The sequence below is a fragment of the Phaethon lepturus genome, unplaced genomic scaffold (genome assembly GCF_000687285.1).
Source record: "Phaethon lepturus isolate BGI_N335 unplaced genomic scaffold, ASM68728v1 scaffold49461, whole genome shotgun sequence".
Taxonomy (NCBI): Eukaryota; Metazoa; Chordata; class Aves; order Phaethontiformes; family Phaethontidae; genus Phaethon; species Phaethon lepturus.
Genome location: NW_010519394.1, coordinates 1 through 18,273, shown reverse-complemented (window position 1 = coordinate 18,273; position 18,273 = coordinate 1). Strand labels below are relative to the sequence as shown.

The window sequence follows — 18,273 nt, the reverse complement described above, 5'->3', positions numbered from 1 at the left end:
ACAACTACCTGAAAGGAGGTTGTAGTGAGGTGGGTGTTGGTCTCTTCTCCCAGGTAACTTGTGATAGGACAAGAGGAAATGTCCCCAAGTTGTGCCAGGGGAGGTTTAGATTGGATATTAGGAAAAATTTATTTACTGAAAGAGTGATCAAGCACTGGAACAGGCTGCCCAGGGAGGTGGTGGAGTCACCATCACTGGAGGTGTTCAAAAAACGGGTCGACGTGGCACTTCAGGACATGGTTTAGTGGGCATGGTGGTATTGGGTTGATGGTTGGACTTGATCTTAAGGGTCTTTTCCAACCTTAATGATTCTATGATCCTCATCTTCACAGCCAACTGCGGACAGGCACCAAAGGCAGGGAGCATAGTTTGGTCTAACAGCTCAATTTCTAACCCAAAAGGGAGACTGAGGAAATGAGGAAGAATGAAGCTGGCCTATTCACACAGCAATACTAGTATTTTCAGTGTTACTAACCTCACATGGCAGAGTCTGGGTCCTTAAGACAGATGTGCTAGAGCACAAACTTGCAGTTTGTGTTGATGCTGTTGCAACAGACATTCATAAGGCAGCTAGCTACCAAAGCCCTGATACTTGCTGTTTGGGTGCAAAGGGGATAGATGGCACTGTGATGTTGGTGGGAACAGTGCAGAGAACAAACGTTCCCGCTCGCCCTTCAGTACCACAGTTGCATCTCTGCAAAGGGTTATACATAGGAACAGGCACTAATAAGCTGACAGCTTGGTAATAATCAAACCAGAGGGAGGGAAGAAAGGAATGAGGAAAGGGGGGGAAGGGAGGAAGGAATGCATCAGAGATGTGGCAGCAGATAATTTAGTACATGTTAGGGAAATGTCAGAGTGAAAATTATGGCAGAATAAAGTCCTTGAGTCTCGTGCCAACTGGACTGTTACAAAATGAGCTTGTTGTTCATTGCCACCAAAATCTATCCACATGATGTCTAAGGTTGATGAGAAAATCTCAAGCGACTTAACAAAAGCACACATTTTTCTCATTCTAAATAAATTCTTGTCTTTCCATATACCCTGAGCACTAGGAAAAGCCAACAAAATAAAATGCTCTTAATAGTAACGAAGTAAATACACAGGAGGTCAACAGGGTTAGTCTAGAGGGCAACAGATACCTCTCCCAAGAACTGCTCCTCTGTAGCCTGGCCTTCGTCCCCCTCGTTCAGCACAGATTCATCAGATTCTGTGGGAGCCTTCAGCAGAGAGAAGATTCCATAAAAAAAAAGCCAGCAAAAGAAGAATACTTTGCACTGCAGAGTATAGCAACCTTGCCACCAACAATAGCCAGAACCAGACTGCAAATCATAGAAATGCATTGGCAATATATGCTTGAGTATGACAAACATGGTAGAGGCCCTCCATTTCCTTGCTCTTTGTAATTACACAGTACCTTGTGCTGATTTCATCTTAGCTGCCTGAAAACATGCGGCAAAACTTTTCCTCCCCATTAGGCAACTACAAATGACATCTGAAACGTCTACAGCACAAAAACAATGCAGCCCCCCACTGTAGACTCAGACCACTGCAATTACAACAGTCAACACGAACTGTATTTATCACTCGTGCGGGGAAGTGTTATAGGGCCACACTCTCAGACCTGCTATTTTCAAAGCCTGTGGAAGGTGCTGCTCTTGAAACCAGCTGCTAGGCAGCAAGGCTCTGCTCCACCTCAAAGGCAGCACAAAGTGTCACCGTGAGCAAGACACAGCCAGGAAAAAGGAAAGGTAGAGGGACATCACTGAGACCCTGAACTAAAACCTGTGACTGACAGCCCTTCATTGGGAAAGGAGCAGGGGACGATGACATCTGAGTGGAAAAAAAGTGGTGTTCTTTTAAATAAGTACCCTCATCCTACTGAATGTTGGAACTTGTTGTATGCTGGTTTATTTGTGACTTTGGCAGCTACCAAGCAGAAAAAAAATTATTCTTTCTTTGCACATTACCATGGCATTATAAAACTAAACAGAGTTGTACACATGTGTTTGCTTACCTCTCCCAAGCCATCATCTGCAAGATCCTCTTTATTCAGAGCGGATGTAATCTAGAAAACAATCAAGATTTAAGTAAAATGCCATTTTATTTTGGGGAGACATACCTCTCACTGATCTCTTGGACTGCAGAACTGGCACATGTGGCTAATATGTTGCTTGCAGAACAGTTAATATGAAACTAAAGCCATTTCCTTTCCCAGCCTGGCAATGGATTTACTGCTAGGCCCCCTGCTCCGCAAGCTCTGATGGTAACAACAGCTGCTCTATGCCTTTAAACCTTTAATTGTTAATTCAAGGGCCTCAAACCTCACTAGAGGTGCTGGAAACCACAGTAATAAAAACAGTATCAGAGCATGCAGGACAAAACCCTCTGTCTGCTCTGGCTAGGGAAAATTAAGTGGTGACAATCCAGCCCACCAAGAAGCTGTGGTTTTCAAGCACAGCAGGCATATGGCTGCGGGCTATCGTTTTCCAAGGTATGGAAGAGTTACAAATGCCCAGCTTTTACTGCTTTGCAAAGAAAATCATGACTCCAGATTCAATTAGGGCCCTCAAAAACACCTGTTTAAGGTACAGAGTTTAGCATACCTGCAAAAAATGTTAGGCATGTGGGAGCCTGGGTTTCCCTAATACTGCTAACGTTATTTACTGCTTTTAGTACTGCAGGCTTTATTTTACCCTTGTAGGCTGGTTTTCACAAAAAGCTGAGCTCAAATTGTTGGAGATAGTTTTCTTTCTTTTTTAATCATTAGTTTACAATAGAAAGGAGAAATCCAGGACTTGACTTGCATATGAGAATCACAGGTTTTAAGAAGATAAAAACAAACCACCGTGTTCTTAACAGCTTATTTCAAGAAGCTGAAATCTGTGACCCTTGTTTACTTTCCTTATCCTATCGGTAACACGAAAAACAAGTTGCAATTTAGTGAGTTTATCATCTGGGTATCACAAATTTTCAGATGAGCTGTCCCATATTGTTTCTTTACACTAAAAAACTTGGATTCAACTTCAATGTGAAATGCTTTGTTGAGAAACAGCTACATGAACACATGGCCTTGTAGCTCCCCTCATCTTTTCCTCAAATACTGAAATAATCATGTAGGCACAGAATTTCAGGCCACTGAATTCAGCTATGCCCATTTTCCCAGCTTCTCCCCATGCACAGGGTATATCAAACCCAGAGCAACAGCAGCAGTGGACTCCAGTCTGCATGAGGCTGCTTCACAGGGCCACTACTAAATTTCAACTGGATTTTCTAATTGAGATCTGCTTTTCAAAAACAGGATTTCCCTTGCTGTGCTTGCCTTTGACTCATGCAACAAAAATTAGAAGCTGAGGACAGACTGTTAGCAAAACCATGTTTTTTCTGTAATCATAAGAAGTTTGCCCTGGAGGCCATTTAATTCATAACCATAATGATATTTTTATGGAGCCATTCTTTGAAAATAGGAGATTAGTCTGATACAATGAAAATAAGTCAAGCATTCAAATCCACTGAATCAGAACTGAAGAAATACTACAGTTCCTGGGTACAGCACTGAAGCGACAGAGCCAAAATGCCCAGCAGGTATCCCCTTGTAACACCGAGATAAGAATCTTCTTCCAATTTGGAAGAAAGCTCTATACTTATAATATATCTAAGAAGCAAGTTGCTTCCTGGTAATCCAAATTTTGCCTTTCCAACTGTAACCAGGTTTAATTTTGTTTTCTTATTTTGTAAAAATGAATGGCATCCCACACAAAAAAAAATAGACTGTTCTAGGTTTTCCAAGGTAGTTAATGAAAACCAGAAGACTGCTTAACATGTTCTTCAACCAGAAAGCCTAAAACCGTATCAGATTCCATTGATGCTACAGTAGAAGCATGTCACAAAGTTACATGAATAGCCTGAATCAACAAGTATCAAAGCTTCTTGAAGGGTGAGAATTTCAAATCAACATTGGACAGTCAGATGCAGACACGCCTCTGAAGTCTGTTACCTGCTTTGAAATTTTCATTGAACATCCATATTGCAAGAAAATGACACAGCTAATAATAAACCCCAAAGCAAACTGCTTGCAGTAAGAATTCGGAAGTTACTCACAAGTTGCTTATCTAGACAAGATTTAAAGAGCAGAGGAAGACTTCTAGTGTCCTTTGGAACAAAGGAATCCCTTAAATAACACAGCTCTTCACATCAGCCATGTTTAAACGAAGGTTCTGGCACCAAAGGTAACAGTTGTATTATGGCTATTAGGAGAGCTGCAATACTAACAAATACTATCTGTTGGGAAACACACCAAAAATAATGTTGTATAAAAATGTATTTATTATTGTATTGAAGAGCCTGTGGATACTGGCAATTGCCCTTCCAGTTCCACAAGTAAATGAGTACTTCAAGCATACATGGCATCGTCAACATTTTAGGCTGTACTCTGCGGATACATCCATCAGGAAAATATTTAACACAAGCACAGCTTCCAGGCACATTTACCTTCTTCCTCAGATCATCTTTCCTGTATCCCAAGAGCTCAAGATATTTAACACGTGAATCTTCTTCAAAGTTCACCTTTAAAAAAAAAGTTAAAAGAATATAGTGCAATTCACAATTTTTCATTTTCTCCCTCACTGGCCTTTTACTTGACTGGCACAAGTTACCCAATAAGAGCTGTGGAGACAGTGTAATAAAGAGAACTGAAAAGGTCTTCAGTGGCTTCGGCACCTGAGCAGGTAGGCAAGGCTTCAGTCTGGTTATTGTAGGTGAACAATCTGCTTGCCTTGACTTCTGCCATGATTTCTCATGAACCTCACAAACACCCCTGGCCCTGAGGACCCTCTCTTTTCCAGTGGGCCACCTCCAACAATGGGGCTTATGGGCACTATTGCCACAGCCTACACTTCTGGTTCCCAGAATCTCTTCTGCTAAAACACCATAATGCACAGAAGGAATAATTTCTGCACTGGCTTTCCAAGTCAGTGGGGAGTTCCTGAACTGCTGTTATCTGTTACCTTTAAGAAGGCCCACACGTTTTTCTCAAAGTCAGCCTGGGCCATGTCGATTTTCTTCTGGCAGTAGCTGACAAAGCCTTCGGACTGCACAGCCTCCTGCAGCTGGTTCGAGCGGGCCAGGAACTCCTTCTCTGTAACAACCTGGCTCACATAGACATGATGACGCTGCTGCTGCTCGATCCCTGGCTGCTGCTGAGACTTGGCATTCTCAAATGTAACCAGCTTGCCTCCAAACTAGAATTGAGGCACACAGAGTGTGTAAAAATATAAGCATACACTGGATTATATATGAAAAATTATGCACATATACATAAGCGTATATATGCTTATCATCCAATAGACCAGCATTCCTAATATCAACTCATTGATTTCCACCCCCCCCGCCCATGACCCCATATTTCTATACATACAAGGTGCTTGCTGGATAAGTGGGTGCACATTTAATAAGATTTATAAGCACTGCTACTCCTATGCCTGTTGTTTCTTAAGCAGAAGACTCACTAGAAACTGAGAACTGGAGCTGTGAGTCTGTACAGTGCCCAGCATAAAACGGGAGTATCTCATGATACTGCAATGTAATTACCAAAGAAACCTAATCATCATTAAATAAACGCTCAAGCATGATGTCTGCCCTGCTCTTGGCAAGCTGTTTATCAATTAAAAGCCTACTGAAAGATGAGCAGTAAGCATTATCATTATTTGGAGAGAAGTAAAATCAACATAAGGAAAAAAATTACAGGGGGCTGATAATATTGTTTCATTCTATAGCTCAAAGTTAACTTACACAGGCCAGTCCAATAAATGACAAAGTCAGCATTACAAAAAGCAAAAAGCCTAGCCAAGGAAAAGACTGACAGCTGGCTCCTGGAAAACCAGGACAAATAAGGGAATAAATACCATTATAAAATGACACATCACTCAGTGGCTAGGCAACATCACTTCTCTTTGATGGGAGAAAATAGCATTTAGTTTGTGCATCAGATCATGAATAAGCAGACATATGATGCTGAGAGTTGAACAGTACTTCAGCAAAGAAATCCATTTCAAGTGGACAGGCTAAAATCTTCAGGACTTCCCTAAGAAATGGCCTGTGGGTCTAGAAAGTAGCCAACAAAGAGCAGATGAGACTGCTCTCACAAAGAGCAGGGCCTTGCCACCCTGTCACCTGGCTCCTCTGCAAATCAACCAGCCATGGAAAAGCCTAGCCATGTGCTGCTACAATGACTTCTGCTACTTTAATTAGAGCTAACCTGAGTATTCTCCACCACACTGACTTGCATAATAGCTTCAAACTGCACTCAAGTCTCACATACTTGCCCAGTTTGGTCCTGTTCCCCGCTTCCAACGTATATTTGTTTACCCCAAAGCAAGCAATGCACATATATATATAAGCAAACACCTAATCCCAAACCAGAAAAAAACAAGTGCCTCATGGCAACACACCACCTTGTTTCTTTTTCCCCAAGCATTTTTGCCATGCTTTTGCTGGCTTGCTGTCCCAAGTGCCCAGTCTGGAAGCTGCGGTGAGCATCTCCTGCCATGATGACAAACAGGGGAAGTTTCTCCCAAGGTGGAGCACATTCCTTAACCCCTCTCTTCCTAAAGTGTTTTTTTGTAGGTGCCACTACTATCTCTCTCCCTGCCTGGCCAGCCACGCTGAGCCTTGTTCTCCTGCTTACCGAGAATGATGCTCCCACGGGTCGCCGAATCCATTTGGGTGGTTTCTTTAGGGGCAAAATGACACTCTGCGGGGCAGTCTGCTGGGGAAGTTGCAGGGGTGGGAGGGCCTGTCCCGTCCCAAACGGATCAAGGTTCCCAAAAGATGATGAAAGCTTCGATAACAAAAGGGAGAAAAAACCCAAAAGTGACATATTTCCAATAAACACAAGCATTTATTTGCACCAGATTGGTAGTCCTTCAAGCAGGGCTGCATACAGCCACTGAAGACTTCCCAGGAGCCCATCTTTCACCCACACCCCCCTTCCTGTCTGTATTCTTAGCTGAACATTTCTCAATACCTGGTCAACTTGCTTCTGCCTCAAGCCGTCTGTGCTGCCTCCCATGATGGAGTAAACGCTGATCCACCCATCGAACGAAGCTGCAGACAAGACAGCTGGGTTCCTGGGACACCACTGGATATCAAAGCACCACTGTGTGTTTGTGGGCAACTCATACAGCACCTGGGCAGAAAAACCATAAAAGCCGTGATTTGTTGGACTTGAAGCACCACGTCCAACAGCAACAATTTTCTTGTGTGCCCTGTGACTGGTCTGCTCTTCTTGCTCCCCAGCAGCCTCCATATCACTGTACGCACTAACAGTGGGCAAACCCTGACAATCGCCAAACAGCAAATTATCACACACCACTGCTTAATTTCCTTCTCCTCCCATTAAATCTGTTGTTTAATCCACACAGAACAAACTATGCAGGTGAGGTATGTCTGTGCTGTCCTGCTGTGAGCTGCTGCTGGTATTCATGCTAGCTCACAGCTAATCTGGGTATCTCTACACACTACATGTCCAGGCTCCAAAGTAAGCCTGTTTTTGCAGCAAAATTGGAAGTTAAAACCTGTACTCTAGGCAGACAGCCTCTCCTGCCCTGCAACAGACAAGCCCACCGCTGCAGCAGACATTTAATGATAAACTAGGAGAAACTCAAAGAGCAAAATGCTAATTAAAAATGCCTTGCTGTCTCCCAGGAAACGTTTTTTTGTTTTTAATAAAAACATGTAGTATGATTCATCCACACGTACAGTCTTCCTAACAGCACAGGATCTAGCTCAGATAACTCAGTTACCACCCCACAGCTTTTGCACTTTTGGGCCGGTGCCTGAATTTTAGAAACACTTCTCACTCTGTCCTCCAGGATTATTGCCCAGTGCAGGCAAGGAGCCCTCCAGCATGCCTGAAGCCCATCTCATGTTCTAAGGGCAAACACTCTAGCTGCCTATGAAAATGATCTGCATCCCCTCTGAAAGGTATCCCCAGGCTCAAAAGGTGGGCTGGGGACACATTCAAGCGGCTCTCATTGGTCTACCACTATTGTAGTAACCTACAAAATCCCTCTGGTCTGGATAAAAGTTCTTACACTTACAGAAGGAAAAAGGCAATTGCAACAGCAATCCAGCCGCATCAGGCCCAAACCAAAAGGGTAGGAAGGAAATACTTAGTTTAAGTGAGGCCATTTCTATCCTTATAATGAGGAAAGACCTTAATACTTAGCAGGAGAGAAGCAGTAAGGACAAATGTGTGACATCGGCAATACTACGAAGGAATCCTGCACTACCAGAGCACACTCAGAAGGAACATATACCAAACACAAGTACACAGCATAGGGAGAAACATCCCATAGAAGCCCAATTCCTAGAAATGCAAGCATACCAACACCTGCTTTGCATATGCTACCGTGCCACCTCTGAACAGAGATTTTTTTTAAAGTGGTGTGTGTACAATACCTCGCCTGTGTTAGGGTTGGAGCAGAGAATTTTAGCATCTTTCCCACAGCTAAGTAGCAGCTCTGAATCCGCCATACTCCAAGCAATGGCCAATATACCCCTGCATGAAAAGTCATGACCAAAAGAAGTTTAATGTAGATGCAAAATGGTGATAAATAAAGCATATTTGTAAGTTGAGTTTCTATATAAGCTGAGCATTCCACCTTAAAATGCCCTCCCCACTCCTTCCTCTTACAAGAGGAGATTTCTTCCAATGTTATCAGCACTTTATTTATTGAAATAGATGCTTTCTATTTTCTGCACGAAGAGGTATACAGGTGCAGCCATTGTATCTGAAAGTTAAATGCAAGTCATGTGGAAGAACTTGGACACCAGTGTAACAAAACGGTTTGTGTGCCTGCAGTATCATTAACATATAGTGTGCAAGCCTGTAGGTAAGGTTGGTGACTACAAAGTCTGTCAGCTTCTTTATTAGCAGGAGATTCAAGTCAGCAGAACCATTGGCAGCAGTTTTGGTAGAAGCTGCAATACAGACTGAGTGCTGCTCTCTCTCCTTAAATCAAGCGCTGGTTTTGGGCAAAAAGTTTCACTAACAATTGAGGAGGAACAAGAATTTAACAAACACTTCCCTTGTACCCAAATTTAAAGTATTTAGAGGACTGAGGGGCAGAGAGACTGTGCATGTCCACATGTGAGGATATGCCCAGGTGTACCCTCAATCTATTATTCAGGCAAAATCAGCTACTACTAACTCTTTGCACCTCAGTTGCCTCTTCTTGAAAAGCACAGAAACAAACTAGCAACTTCAGTGTTTCAGCAAGATGGGGGTTGTTTTTTTATTTTGGAGCCTGTTCCCTTCAAACCAGCAGGCCCCAAAAAAGGCAAGCATTTCAGGACACAGGGTTGGCTAGTCAGCAAGCCAGCATATAACACTGCCTGCTGCTGCAATCCCTGGCTCCAACTAAATGAGCCTTCACAGGGAACTGACCAAGAAGCAAGATGTATGAACTGGTACGCAGTCACCAACAGTGTTAACACCATACAGCAGCAAGCTACGTAAGACTCATACCTTGTATGGCTTTCTAGAACACGAAGTGGTGAGGAGGCAAATCTTAGGTCCCACATCTGAATCACAGGCAACCTGTCATCCTCCGAGGCCAAAACCATCTGGGTAGCGACATCAGGGTGCCACGCCAGGCCTGAGCAGTGCATCTGAGGGACAACATTGTGCCACAGTATAAAATAACTAAGCAGCACTAAAGGACAAAAAGACAACTAGCCTAAATATGTCTACATGCATGGTAAAACACTGTTGCAAGGGAATTTGCAGCTGTCTTTCTGGGCATTATTTCTGACTGCATTCAGATTTGGATACTCTCCAAGCTTCCATGAGTGAGGAGAGTTAGTTTCAGAAGGTCCTCTCAAAGAGATGACTTCATGCTGTCTTGTTCACAATCCCATGTTTTAATGTAAGAAAACTGTAAAGCCCTCTGGTACAAGCCTTTTTCTCTAATATTTTAATTGCTATTTTAATAAAAGCCATCATTGGGCAGAAGTTATTGTCATGTGAACATTGTATCACTAGACTACAATCACGTGATGAAGACAGCCTACTGTGCTGCTGTTATGTTAGGCAGCAAACACCTAAGAGTTACACAGTTTATCAGAATGAGAGCGCAGTGACCAAGCAGCTCCTTCAGGAAGGCCCATTTGTAAATTTCGTTTTGAACTCTTGCTACATCTTCGAGGTTTGTTATAGCAATAGTCCATTTAAAATATATAGAATTATACAAATATTTCGCTCTCCACAAGTTCAACACACTCTTTTTTTACATTTACACTGCCTGAGGAGCAGGCATGGCAGTTGTAACCGTACAAGGCAGTGTCCCTATAACCCGCTCAATAGCAACACTCCTCTGTGGCACTCTCCACCGCAGACCCAGCCCTCTCCAAGCTCGGCTGCAGTCTGCTCCCATTTCCACATCCAGACCAGCTCTAGTCTGTGCTTCATCAGCTACCAGTGCCCTGGCAGGGCTCAGCCCCTGTGCTCGTCTCACCTGTGATGCCAAGGAGGAAGCCCTCTCTGCCTGAGCACCAAGTCATGACGCCATCTGCTATGCAAAACTGAACGTGCTTACCCAGAGCACATCTCTCCAGCACACAAAACACGCCTTAAGAAAAATCTTTCTGTGGTAGCCCCAAACAGATCAGTAATGGCTTTCTCCAAACTAACATCACTCTGACAGGAAATCGGAGTGCCTTGCCTTGCTTCAATCTGCATCTGCCTTTTTTCGTTTCAAATGCTGACAACCCCTCTGCATATACAAAGCCTTTTACGAGAAAGCATTAGGTATTTAGCACGTTGTATAAAACTGGGCCAGGCACCAGTATCTTTATGTGATGTAAGAAGGGATGCTATGACCTGTCCCCACATGCCAAGAGACACCCCAACACCTCTCAAGAAGCACACATACAGCTGCATGAGAGCTGACTCACCCGGTTATTGTGGTCACTGACTTTGATGATGGGTTCATTCTTCCTGAGATCCCACACGGTAGCTCGGCCGCTAGGGCTGGCAGATGCCAGGATGTGCTGAACTTGCCTATTCCATGCAATGCAGCTGATGTCCTCGAGAGGCTGTTGCACACACAGAACAGCCTGTCAACCTTTCCAAATTGAAAACTCAAAACCTGTTATTTTCATGACTTGCTAAATGACAAACCTGCAAGACAACTCATCCAAGGTAGTCTGTGTGTTCTGGTTTCCTATGTACACATGAACATGTTCTGCAGGGCAGAACGCCTGAAAACCCCAATTCATAAGCTGCTAGTGTTTCTCTGTAATATCTGCATTTTCTGCTTTATAATATGAGTAAATATCAGTTAAAGAACACTAAGCACAACTGTCTTCAAGAACAGAAAATTACTCCTTGAAAGTGTATCCAGGTATATAAACTGCCTTTTGCCTTGGATTATTAGGATTTGACTTACAAAAAAAAAGTCTGTTTGAAGGAATTGTGGGTTTTTTTAAATCTCCCCTCCCCACTGCTTATTTCTAGTCCAGGAACTAAAAGCAGTGCTAACTCAGCCCTTGTTGCACTATTATTTCCAGCTGTCATTAAGCATATGGACTAAAAGATCTCTCAGCTTAAAAAATTACTATCAAACATAAAAAAATTCCTATACAGGGATCTTTAAGGTAAGCGCCCTCAAAAATGCCCACATGATAATAAACAACTCAGACTAAACAAAATATCCAAACCCACAGAGTTTAAACTAAAAATCTTTAAACCAAAGAATACTTCTCATCCCATTTCCTCACTTTGTCATCTCCAAATTACCATGCAGAATAAACCCATTTTCCAGTAACCACAAACTTCCTGTGCAATTTTGTAACAGCTAAAGAAATGTACATGCATCGATACAACTTCTATCTCCTTCAAAAGGCACAAAGTACAAAAGGCTATTGTTTTTCCCCATAGATCTTCAAGAGACACAGGCTAAACACTGGCCCTTAAGTACAGCAGTTAAACACCCCCTGAAAACCATGAAGGTAACTGCCAAACCTACTGCCTCATCTTCTGACTTCTCAGTAGCTGCTTTTTATCTTCCTCCTGTTTTCCTCAATCTGTACCCTCACAATCTTCAGATTCATACATGCAGTGAAACATGCAGAGGAAGACTAGAAGACATGTAATGGTTATGGATACTTAAAAAGTGGTGTAACCTGAGAGACTCAGCTTGTTATTACTTGTTGCTCGATAAAAGGCGACGTTTCCCAAAGACTAAGGGGATACTTCAGCTTTCCCTGGCCAAATAAAATTAAAAAAAAAAAAAAAAATGAACTCCCACCGCATGAAGACATGCATCAACTGCTTGTGTAGCCAGCCAAAACTGCAGGTCTGTGGATAAACATGACTGCACATCCAGGGTTGCTGCATGGGAAGCAGAGCAAACCACTCATCACCTGGACCTGTGCATGCTTGCACTTGCAGGCACAGACAGGAAACTGCACTCCTGGGGCTAGAAAAGCAGCAGCAGCCACCAGTCACCCTTGTATGAAGCTGGGCAAAAAAAAAAAAAAAAAAAAAAATCACAGCTGGACATAAAGTGTGGCAAAATAATGCTATCACAACTGACTGACTTCCAAAACCGTTCCCTGAAAGCTACCTACGCTGCTGCTCAGAGAGTATTGTTCTTAAGGACATGGGCTCCTGTCATATGCTTTGAGTCACAAGCATGTCACAAGGAGAAAAATATCTTAAACCCCACAGTCTAATAAGCATGTTACAAATAAGTCCAATAGAAGGCCTGTGTTTGTTGGCCTTCGGGGAAAGCCAGTGGAGAGCAAAATGCAGGAACATATTTTTATTTATTTTGATATGGAAAGATCTGTTGTACCATGCCTTAAGGACTGGATCTAACATTGCCAGAAATGTAGCTCATGGATAACTATAATTAACTGCTACCCAAGCTAGACTTCAAAAGGCTCCCCCCTCCCATCCAACCCTTGAGACAGTTTTCAAACTCTAGGTTTCAATCATCTCTCAACTTAGGTGACGTGTATTTTTCATTAGTCTGCTCTGCAGTATTTAACAAATCCAAATCTGGTACCTGTGTCTTCACTCCTGGTGTCATTGGTGTGGCAAAATTGTTCAAGTCCCAGATATAGATTTCAGACTCATTAGCACCAGAGGCCACCAGATTAGTCTGTAAGACACATTAATAGATGTTAAGAGTATTTTCGGCACCAGCTTTCACAGTCTTAGCTGCTGGGAGGCATCAGATCCATAGGACTGTGCCAGTTTCTCCTATCAGCTTGGAATGTACCCTTTGGCTCACACAGAGCAGCTTAGGGAAAAAACAATTTTTTTTTTGAGATTGCAGGTAAGACTGAGTTAAAAAAAAAATCCATACGCTGCACTAGACTAGCATGCCAAGACCAAAATTCGCATCTTGTGGAGTGCTCTCCTCCACTCTACGGCAAACACCCATGAGGAAGCTGCAGGGGCGCAGCCATGGCCAGGCAAGTGGAAAGCAGTGACACTTCTGGGAGGGGGCAAACAAGGAAGCAGTGCTGCAGCTATCACCACTGCAGAGCTTTGCTTTGGGCAGGACATGACATGTGGGGCTGGCTGGAAGGAGTGTGGCATTTGCGCCACGAGCAGTAGACAGCACCCTGCCCACAGTGGGTGCAATCATCCAGAGCAATCCTGCATCTGGGATGCAAAAGACTAGGCAGGGCAACACAAGAAAAGAGCACTGAGCACCCTTTGATCACATCTCGTGGCTGGTGACAAGCAAGTCCCAACTTCGTAACAGCCAGAAAGGGAAAGAAGCAATTCTTCATGAATCCCTCAACGAACACAGGGCAGCCTTGCTGAAAGCAAGTGTGCAGGGACAGAAATGCTATTTAGGAAATTAATTCAACTGATTTCTCGCACAGCTGGTGGGGACAAGGAAAAAAAATCAACCCACTGTGTCTATAAGGAAGTAAACGCTCATTAGTGATGGAGGAAAGCTTGTTGGTTTTGAGAGTTCTGCTAAAGAGGCCACATCACAGCGTTTCCTGTTCTGTCTCCTCTTTCCAAGTATGAATACCTGGAGGTCTTTAAGACAGATCCTACCCAACCCCCAAAAGGAGACACCTAAACTCTGATGTGACTGGAAATATGAGTGAGAGCATGTAAATACTCCCCATGCGATGATAATATCAGCACAGTACGTGGGAGCTGAAAAAGGAGACTGTCTAAAAGCACCACAGAAGACCACCTCTACTTTATAAGTAAGCTGAGCTAAAAAGACCCATTAAGTTGACAATGTAAATTGACAAGGGGAAGGGATGAACCAGAAACCTTACATTCTTCATTCCCTGTCCTGAATGCCACTAACAGGACAGGTTTTTCTCACTAAATACAAACATCAAATTTAGTTCATGCTTTTCAGGGGAGTGGAAAGGGACAGAAACACTTAAGGTTACAAGTTAAGACAGGCCACTCATCTATGTCAGTATGTGATGAAGAACAGCAGAAAACCAACCTGGAACATGTTGACATCGAGTGCTCTTACTGGTCCCGTGTGCTTGTCTTTCTGGGCAATTATTACTTCAGCATCTCCAGCTATGATTTTGGCTGGGTCATACAGTATGACATTTCCATTTTCACCCCCGGCAATCAGGACTCCAGAGACTCTCTCACCTGAGGTCACACTGTGCGGGCCCCAGATCAGCTTGTGGTACCTGTAAGACAGAGGTCCCCACAGTCTACAACCATCCACCACTAGCTCCAGGTACACCGATGCACCCTATTTTGCTCACTCCAGCTAAAGCCTCCAGACTGCTGCTAACAGACAGCTGCATAAGCAAGCATTGCTGTGAATACACAGCATTCCTGTGTATTCAGCCATGCAAAGAATTAATTTCTTCTACATAAAGCAACACACTGTTACAAATCAGCTCTTACACAAGGAGAAAGCAAACCCACACTGACTGGAAGGTGGCAAGAAGCTACTTTAGCATTCACCGGGTTATTATTAATCTCTTCATTATCTTTGGACAACCTTCAAGTAATTTATTTAAATCACAGCAACCTCAGCATGATAAAATACAAACTGCAGAAAGCTAGACAGAGATCATATGCTGTGTGAAAAATACTGTAACAGCCAAGTGCTCAGTCTCCTAGTGCAGTGTTCAGATTACAGTGGGGGTTCACCAAAGAATGACACTACAAATGGAAATTGGTCTGTGATATCAGACAGACCCTTTTCCTGGGTATGATTTTTATACTTCTGCACCTAACTACGCAAGGTTACAAGAAATGGAGCAACCAACAGGGTTGACCGGGCACTAGTATTACACCACCAGCAAGATTCAACAGGACTTAAGATAATCCAAAATGAAGGCAGAAAACAGTGAAAAACAAAAACCAGAGTTAACAGTGCAATTACTTTCCTCTTGCCCTTTGCTCTTTCCAGGATAAAGTATGGCCCTTATAAAAGCAGTGCAAAACTCTCCAATGTATACGCTAGCTGGGGCAATTCTTGTTATCTTTAATTACCAAAAAAAACCCAAAACAAAACAAAAAAACAAAGAACCAATCCACCTCTTTTGTAATGCATTTTCTGGGGCAAAGTCGAATCCTTGTATTGTTCAGTAAGGGAACTGCTTTCAAAGGAGCACTGCATCCTGGCTATAAGGAGTGTTTTTTGAAATTCAGTAAGCAAATACCACTTGGCAATGCTTTAAAAATCAGTCATAGTTAAAACAAGGTAGAACAAGGAAACTTGAGGAGATCAAATACCTCATCCTGTGGTCACCAGGTCAGTAGGACATACTAACATCAGCTTTTCCCCCAGTGGAGGGCATTAAACAGAGACTGTGGCTGTTTCTCACAAGTTCCACATAATAAAACACAGACAACTGCAGGGCACAAACTGGGAGATGCCTGCCAGCACAACTACTCTGCCAGCCCCACAAATCATTACAACTAAACTGACATGGCAGAAAGCCAGCAGCCTAACACCTTGTGGCTTCTTCCTGCAAAAGCTACTGCAACTGTTTTTTAGCCAAATCAGGAGAGCATCCCTAAGCAAGGTCACAATCTTATTGCATGCAAATGCACACAATTTCAACCCCTCTCAAGTTGTTTACAGGCAACACTTAATCTCTAGGAACCCAGAGAACTGCATTTGGTCAGAAACTTTAGGAAACAGTTGTTTCTTTTCCAAGTTACAGCTTTAAAACAGATAATGAAGACTCAAATCCAATTAATTTCTACTCATGTCAGAGGTGGGGGAGATAGCAACTGCTTCTCTAGAAGTGTCAAATTCTCACTTGAACATACTGGCAAAATGCTGTAATTGCCTTCACCTTGTTGTTTCGGGTCACCAGGAAAAAGAGGGGTTATGCTGACACTGTAGCTGGTATGAAAAAGTCACGGATCCAATCCAATGGCAATGAAAGTTGTCATCTCCTTCTCTACCCACAGAAACATCCTGCACTTCCATCTGTTTTGTTTCAGCTCACCCACAACAAGCAGCAGCCACTGGACCAGCCACCAGAGAGCTGCTACCAGTGCTGCAGAGGGAAACTGGATGCTAGCAATCTCTCTTCGGACATGCGCATGGTGAGGAACTAAGAGCTAAGTAGAGTTGCACAGTTGGGAGCCTGGCTTCCCAGCTGTGGAGTGAGGTATGATACGACACACACAACATCAGTTATGTTACAGAAGTCTCCCTGAAATACCTAAATGCAAACAGGATGGAGCATCGTGAAAAGTTGCACTGCGATTTCATAATTTCACATTTCCTTCTGTTTTCTGGAGAATCCCAGAGGCTTCCCAAGATAAACGGCCTGCATACATATTCAAACCTACTGGCCAATATCAGATTTTTTAGGTTTATGTCAGAGCACGAGCTGCTTGCAACTCCTTGGAAGTACAAGCTCACTGCCTTCACAATGACACCTCATTGCCCCAAAACATCAATGGCACTCATGTACCTTCATCCTTCAGGGTTGAACTTCTGCTCCTCTCCTTAACAACTGCAAATAAACCTCATTAAGTGGTCTTCCCACATGTACCATGTGTAACAGTTCCACAGACATTACTTTTCTCTTACAACCCACTGCTTACCGGTGAGAGGAGGAGAAGGTGGCACAGGACTTCATATCCAGTGAAGGGTCTGATAAGTCCAACTCAAATATTTCTAGAGAAGCACTTGTACTGAAGGTTGCATCCAGCTGCTGCGCCGATGTACCTGCAAAGAAGCGTGCTTGGCAGTGAGAAAGCCATGATACACAAAAGAGCAAAAGCAGCACAGGTAGGGGCATAAAAACATCATCCTTGCAAAAAGGACCCTGAGATGGGGTCAGGTTTTTGTTTCGCTTTGGGCAAATGCTTCTCTCTCCCTGATGATGTACAGAAAATGATCAAAGTTATAAATGAGCAGCAAGGGACAGTGAGCTAGCAGTTAGGATTGCTGTGACCCTACCCTGGAAGAAAGAAGAGGATGCTTGCTGTCACTTGCAGAATGCAAAGCATGTTTTCACAGACAGCACATCTGGAGAAGTCCACTAAAGGCACTGCCCCATATACTACACTCCAGCCTTCAGGACACAAAGTAACTCCTACAGCTTTCAATTATGACCACTTCCTGGCAGCCACCACACATAGCCCAATGCCTGCTAGCACATACTTCCCAGAAACTCACCTGTGGCCAGGTAGATGGGGTGCTGCTGGGCAGGGCTCCATGCCTGCATGGCAGTACGATCAATTTCCTTCAGCTTCATTTTACTGAAAAATAAAACCAAGAAAGGTAATGCTTAAATGGAGCGTGCACTGCCATGGATTCAGCAGCTGCATTAGGACTTGGCAGAAATAGCCAGGGTGATCGTTTTCCTAAAGATATCCCACAGACACCTAAGCCATCCCCTCCAGAGCACACCCAGGGGGAAGGGGAGGAATAATTCTCTGATAGCACAATAAAATCGACACGTAGAGGAAATTGAGGGTTGCTGAACAGACTGTAACACAGGAAAACGTACGCAAAGCTTCAGCTGCTCTGAAAAATCCTCTTCTGGCAGCATCAAGGCACACATCGGGCACCCTACAGCAGCCTTCAGCCTTAACCCACAAAACAAACCCTCCCTCGAGAAAATCCTCGCTAGACCCTCGCCGCGAAACACCCTCAGCAGCCAGACGGATCAGATGACAAAAAACGGTTTAAAAGCCTCCACCGTCTCATTTTCGAGTCTTATTTCAACACCCTGAGGCTCCCCCACCTCGGAAACATCATGCACGGCCGGCGGGCGCCGGCC

The 18,273-nt window shown here is 43.6% G+C and overlaps 1 protein-coding gene across 3 annotated transcripts in view; it reads right to left on the bottom strand.

The window, feature by feature from the left end:
- SEC31A (SEC31 homolog A (S. cerevisiae)) overlaps positions 1-17,745 on the bottom strand; it is a 44,509-nt gene extending 26,764 nt beyond the window's left edge. For 2 of the 3 annotated variants that reach the window (XM_010297020.1, XM_010297021.1), the window contains exons 1-13: positions 17,667-17,745; positions 17,090-17,213; positions 14,499-14,697; positions 13,074-13,169; positions 10,957-11,097; positions 9,530-9,672; positions 8,461-8,560; positions 7,025-7,186; positions 6,686-6,838; positions 5,007-5,240; positions 4,492-4,566; positions 2,018-2,068; positions 1,143-1,220 (exon numbers count right to left, since the gene is read on the bottom strand). In XM_010297020.1, the coding sequence (XP_010295322.1) occupies positions 1,143-1,220; positions 2,018-2,068; positions 4,492-4,566; positions 5,007-5,240; positions 6,686-6,838; positions 7,025-7,186; positions 8,461-8,560; positions 9,530-9,672; positions 10,957-11,097; positions 13,074-13,169; positions 14,499-14,697; positions 17,090-17,213; positions 17,667-17,745 (1,635 nt within the window). The remainder of the gene's footprint in view (positions 1-1,142; positions 1,221-2,017; positions 2,069-4,491; positions 4,567-5,006; positions 5,241-6,685; positions 6,839-7,024; positions 7,187-8,460; positions 8,561-9,529; positions 9,673-10,956; positions 11,098-13,073; positions 13,170-14,498; positions 14,698-17,089; positions 17,214-17,666) is intronic. The other variant, XM_010297022.1, reaches the window with a different exon arrangement.
- Between the last annotated feature and the right edge of the window lie 528 nt (positions 17,746-18,273).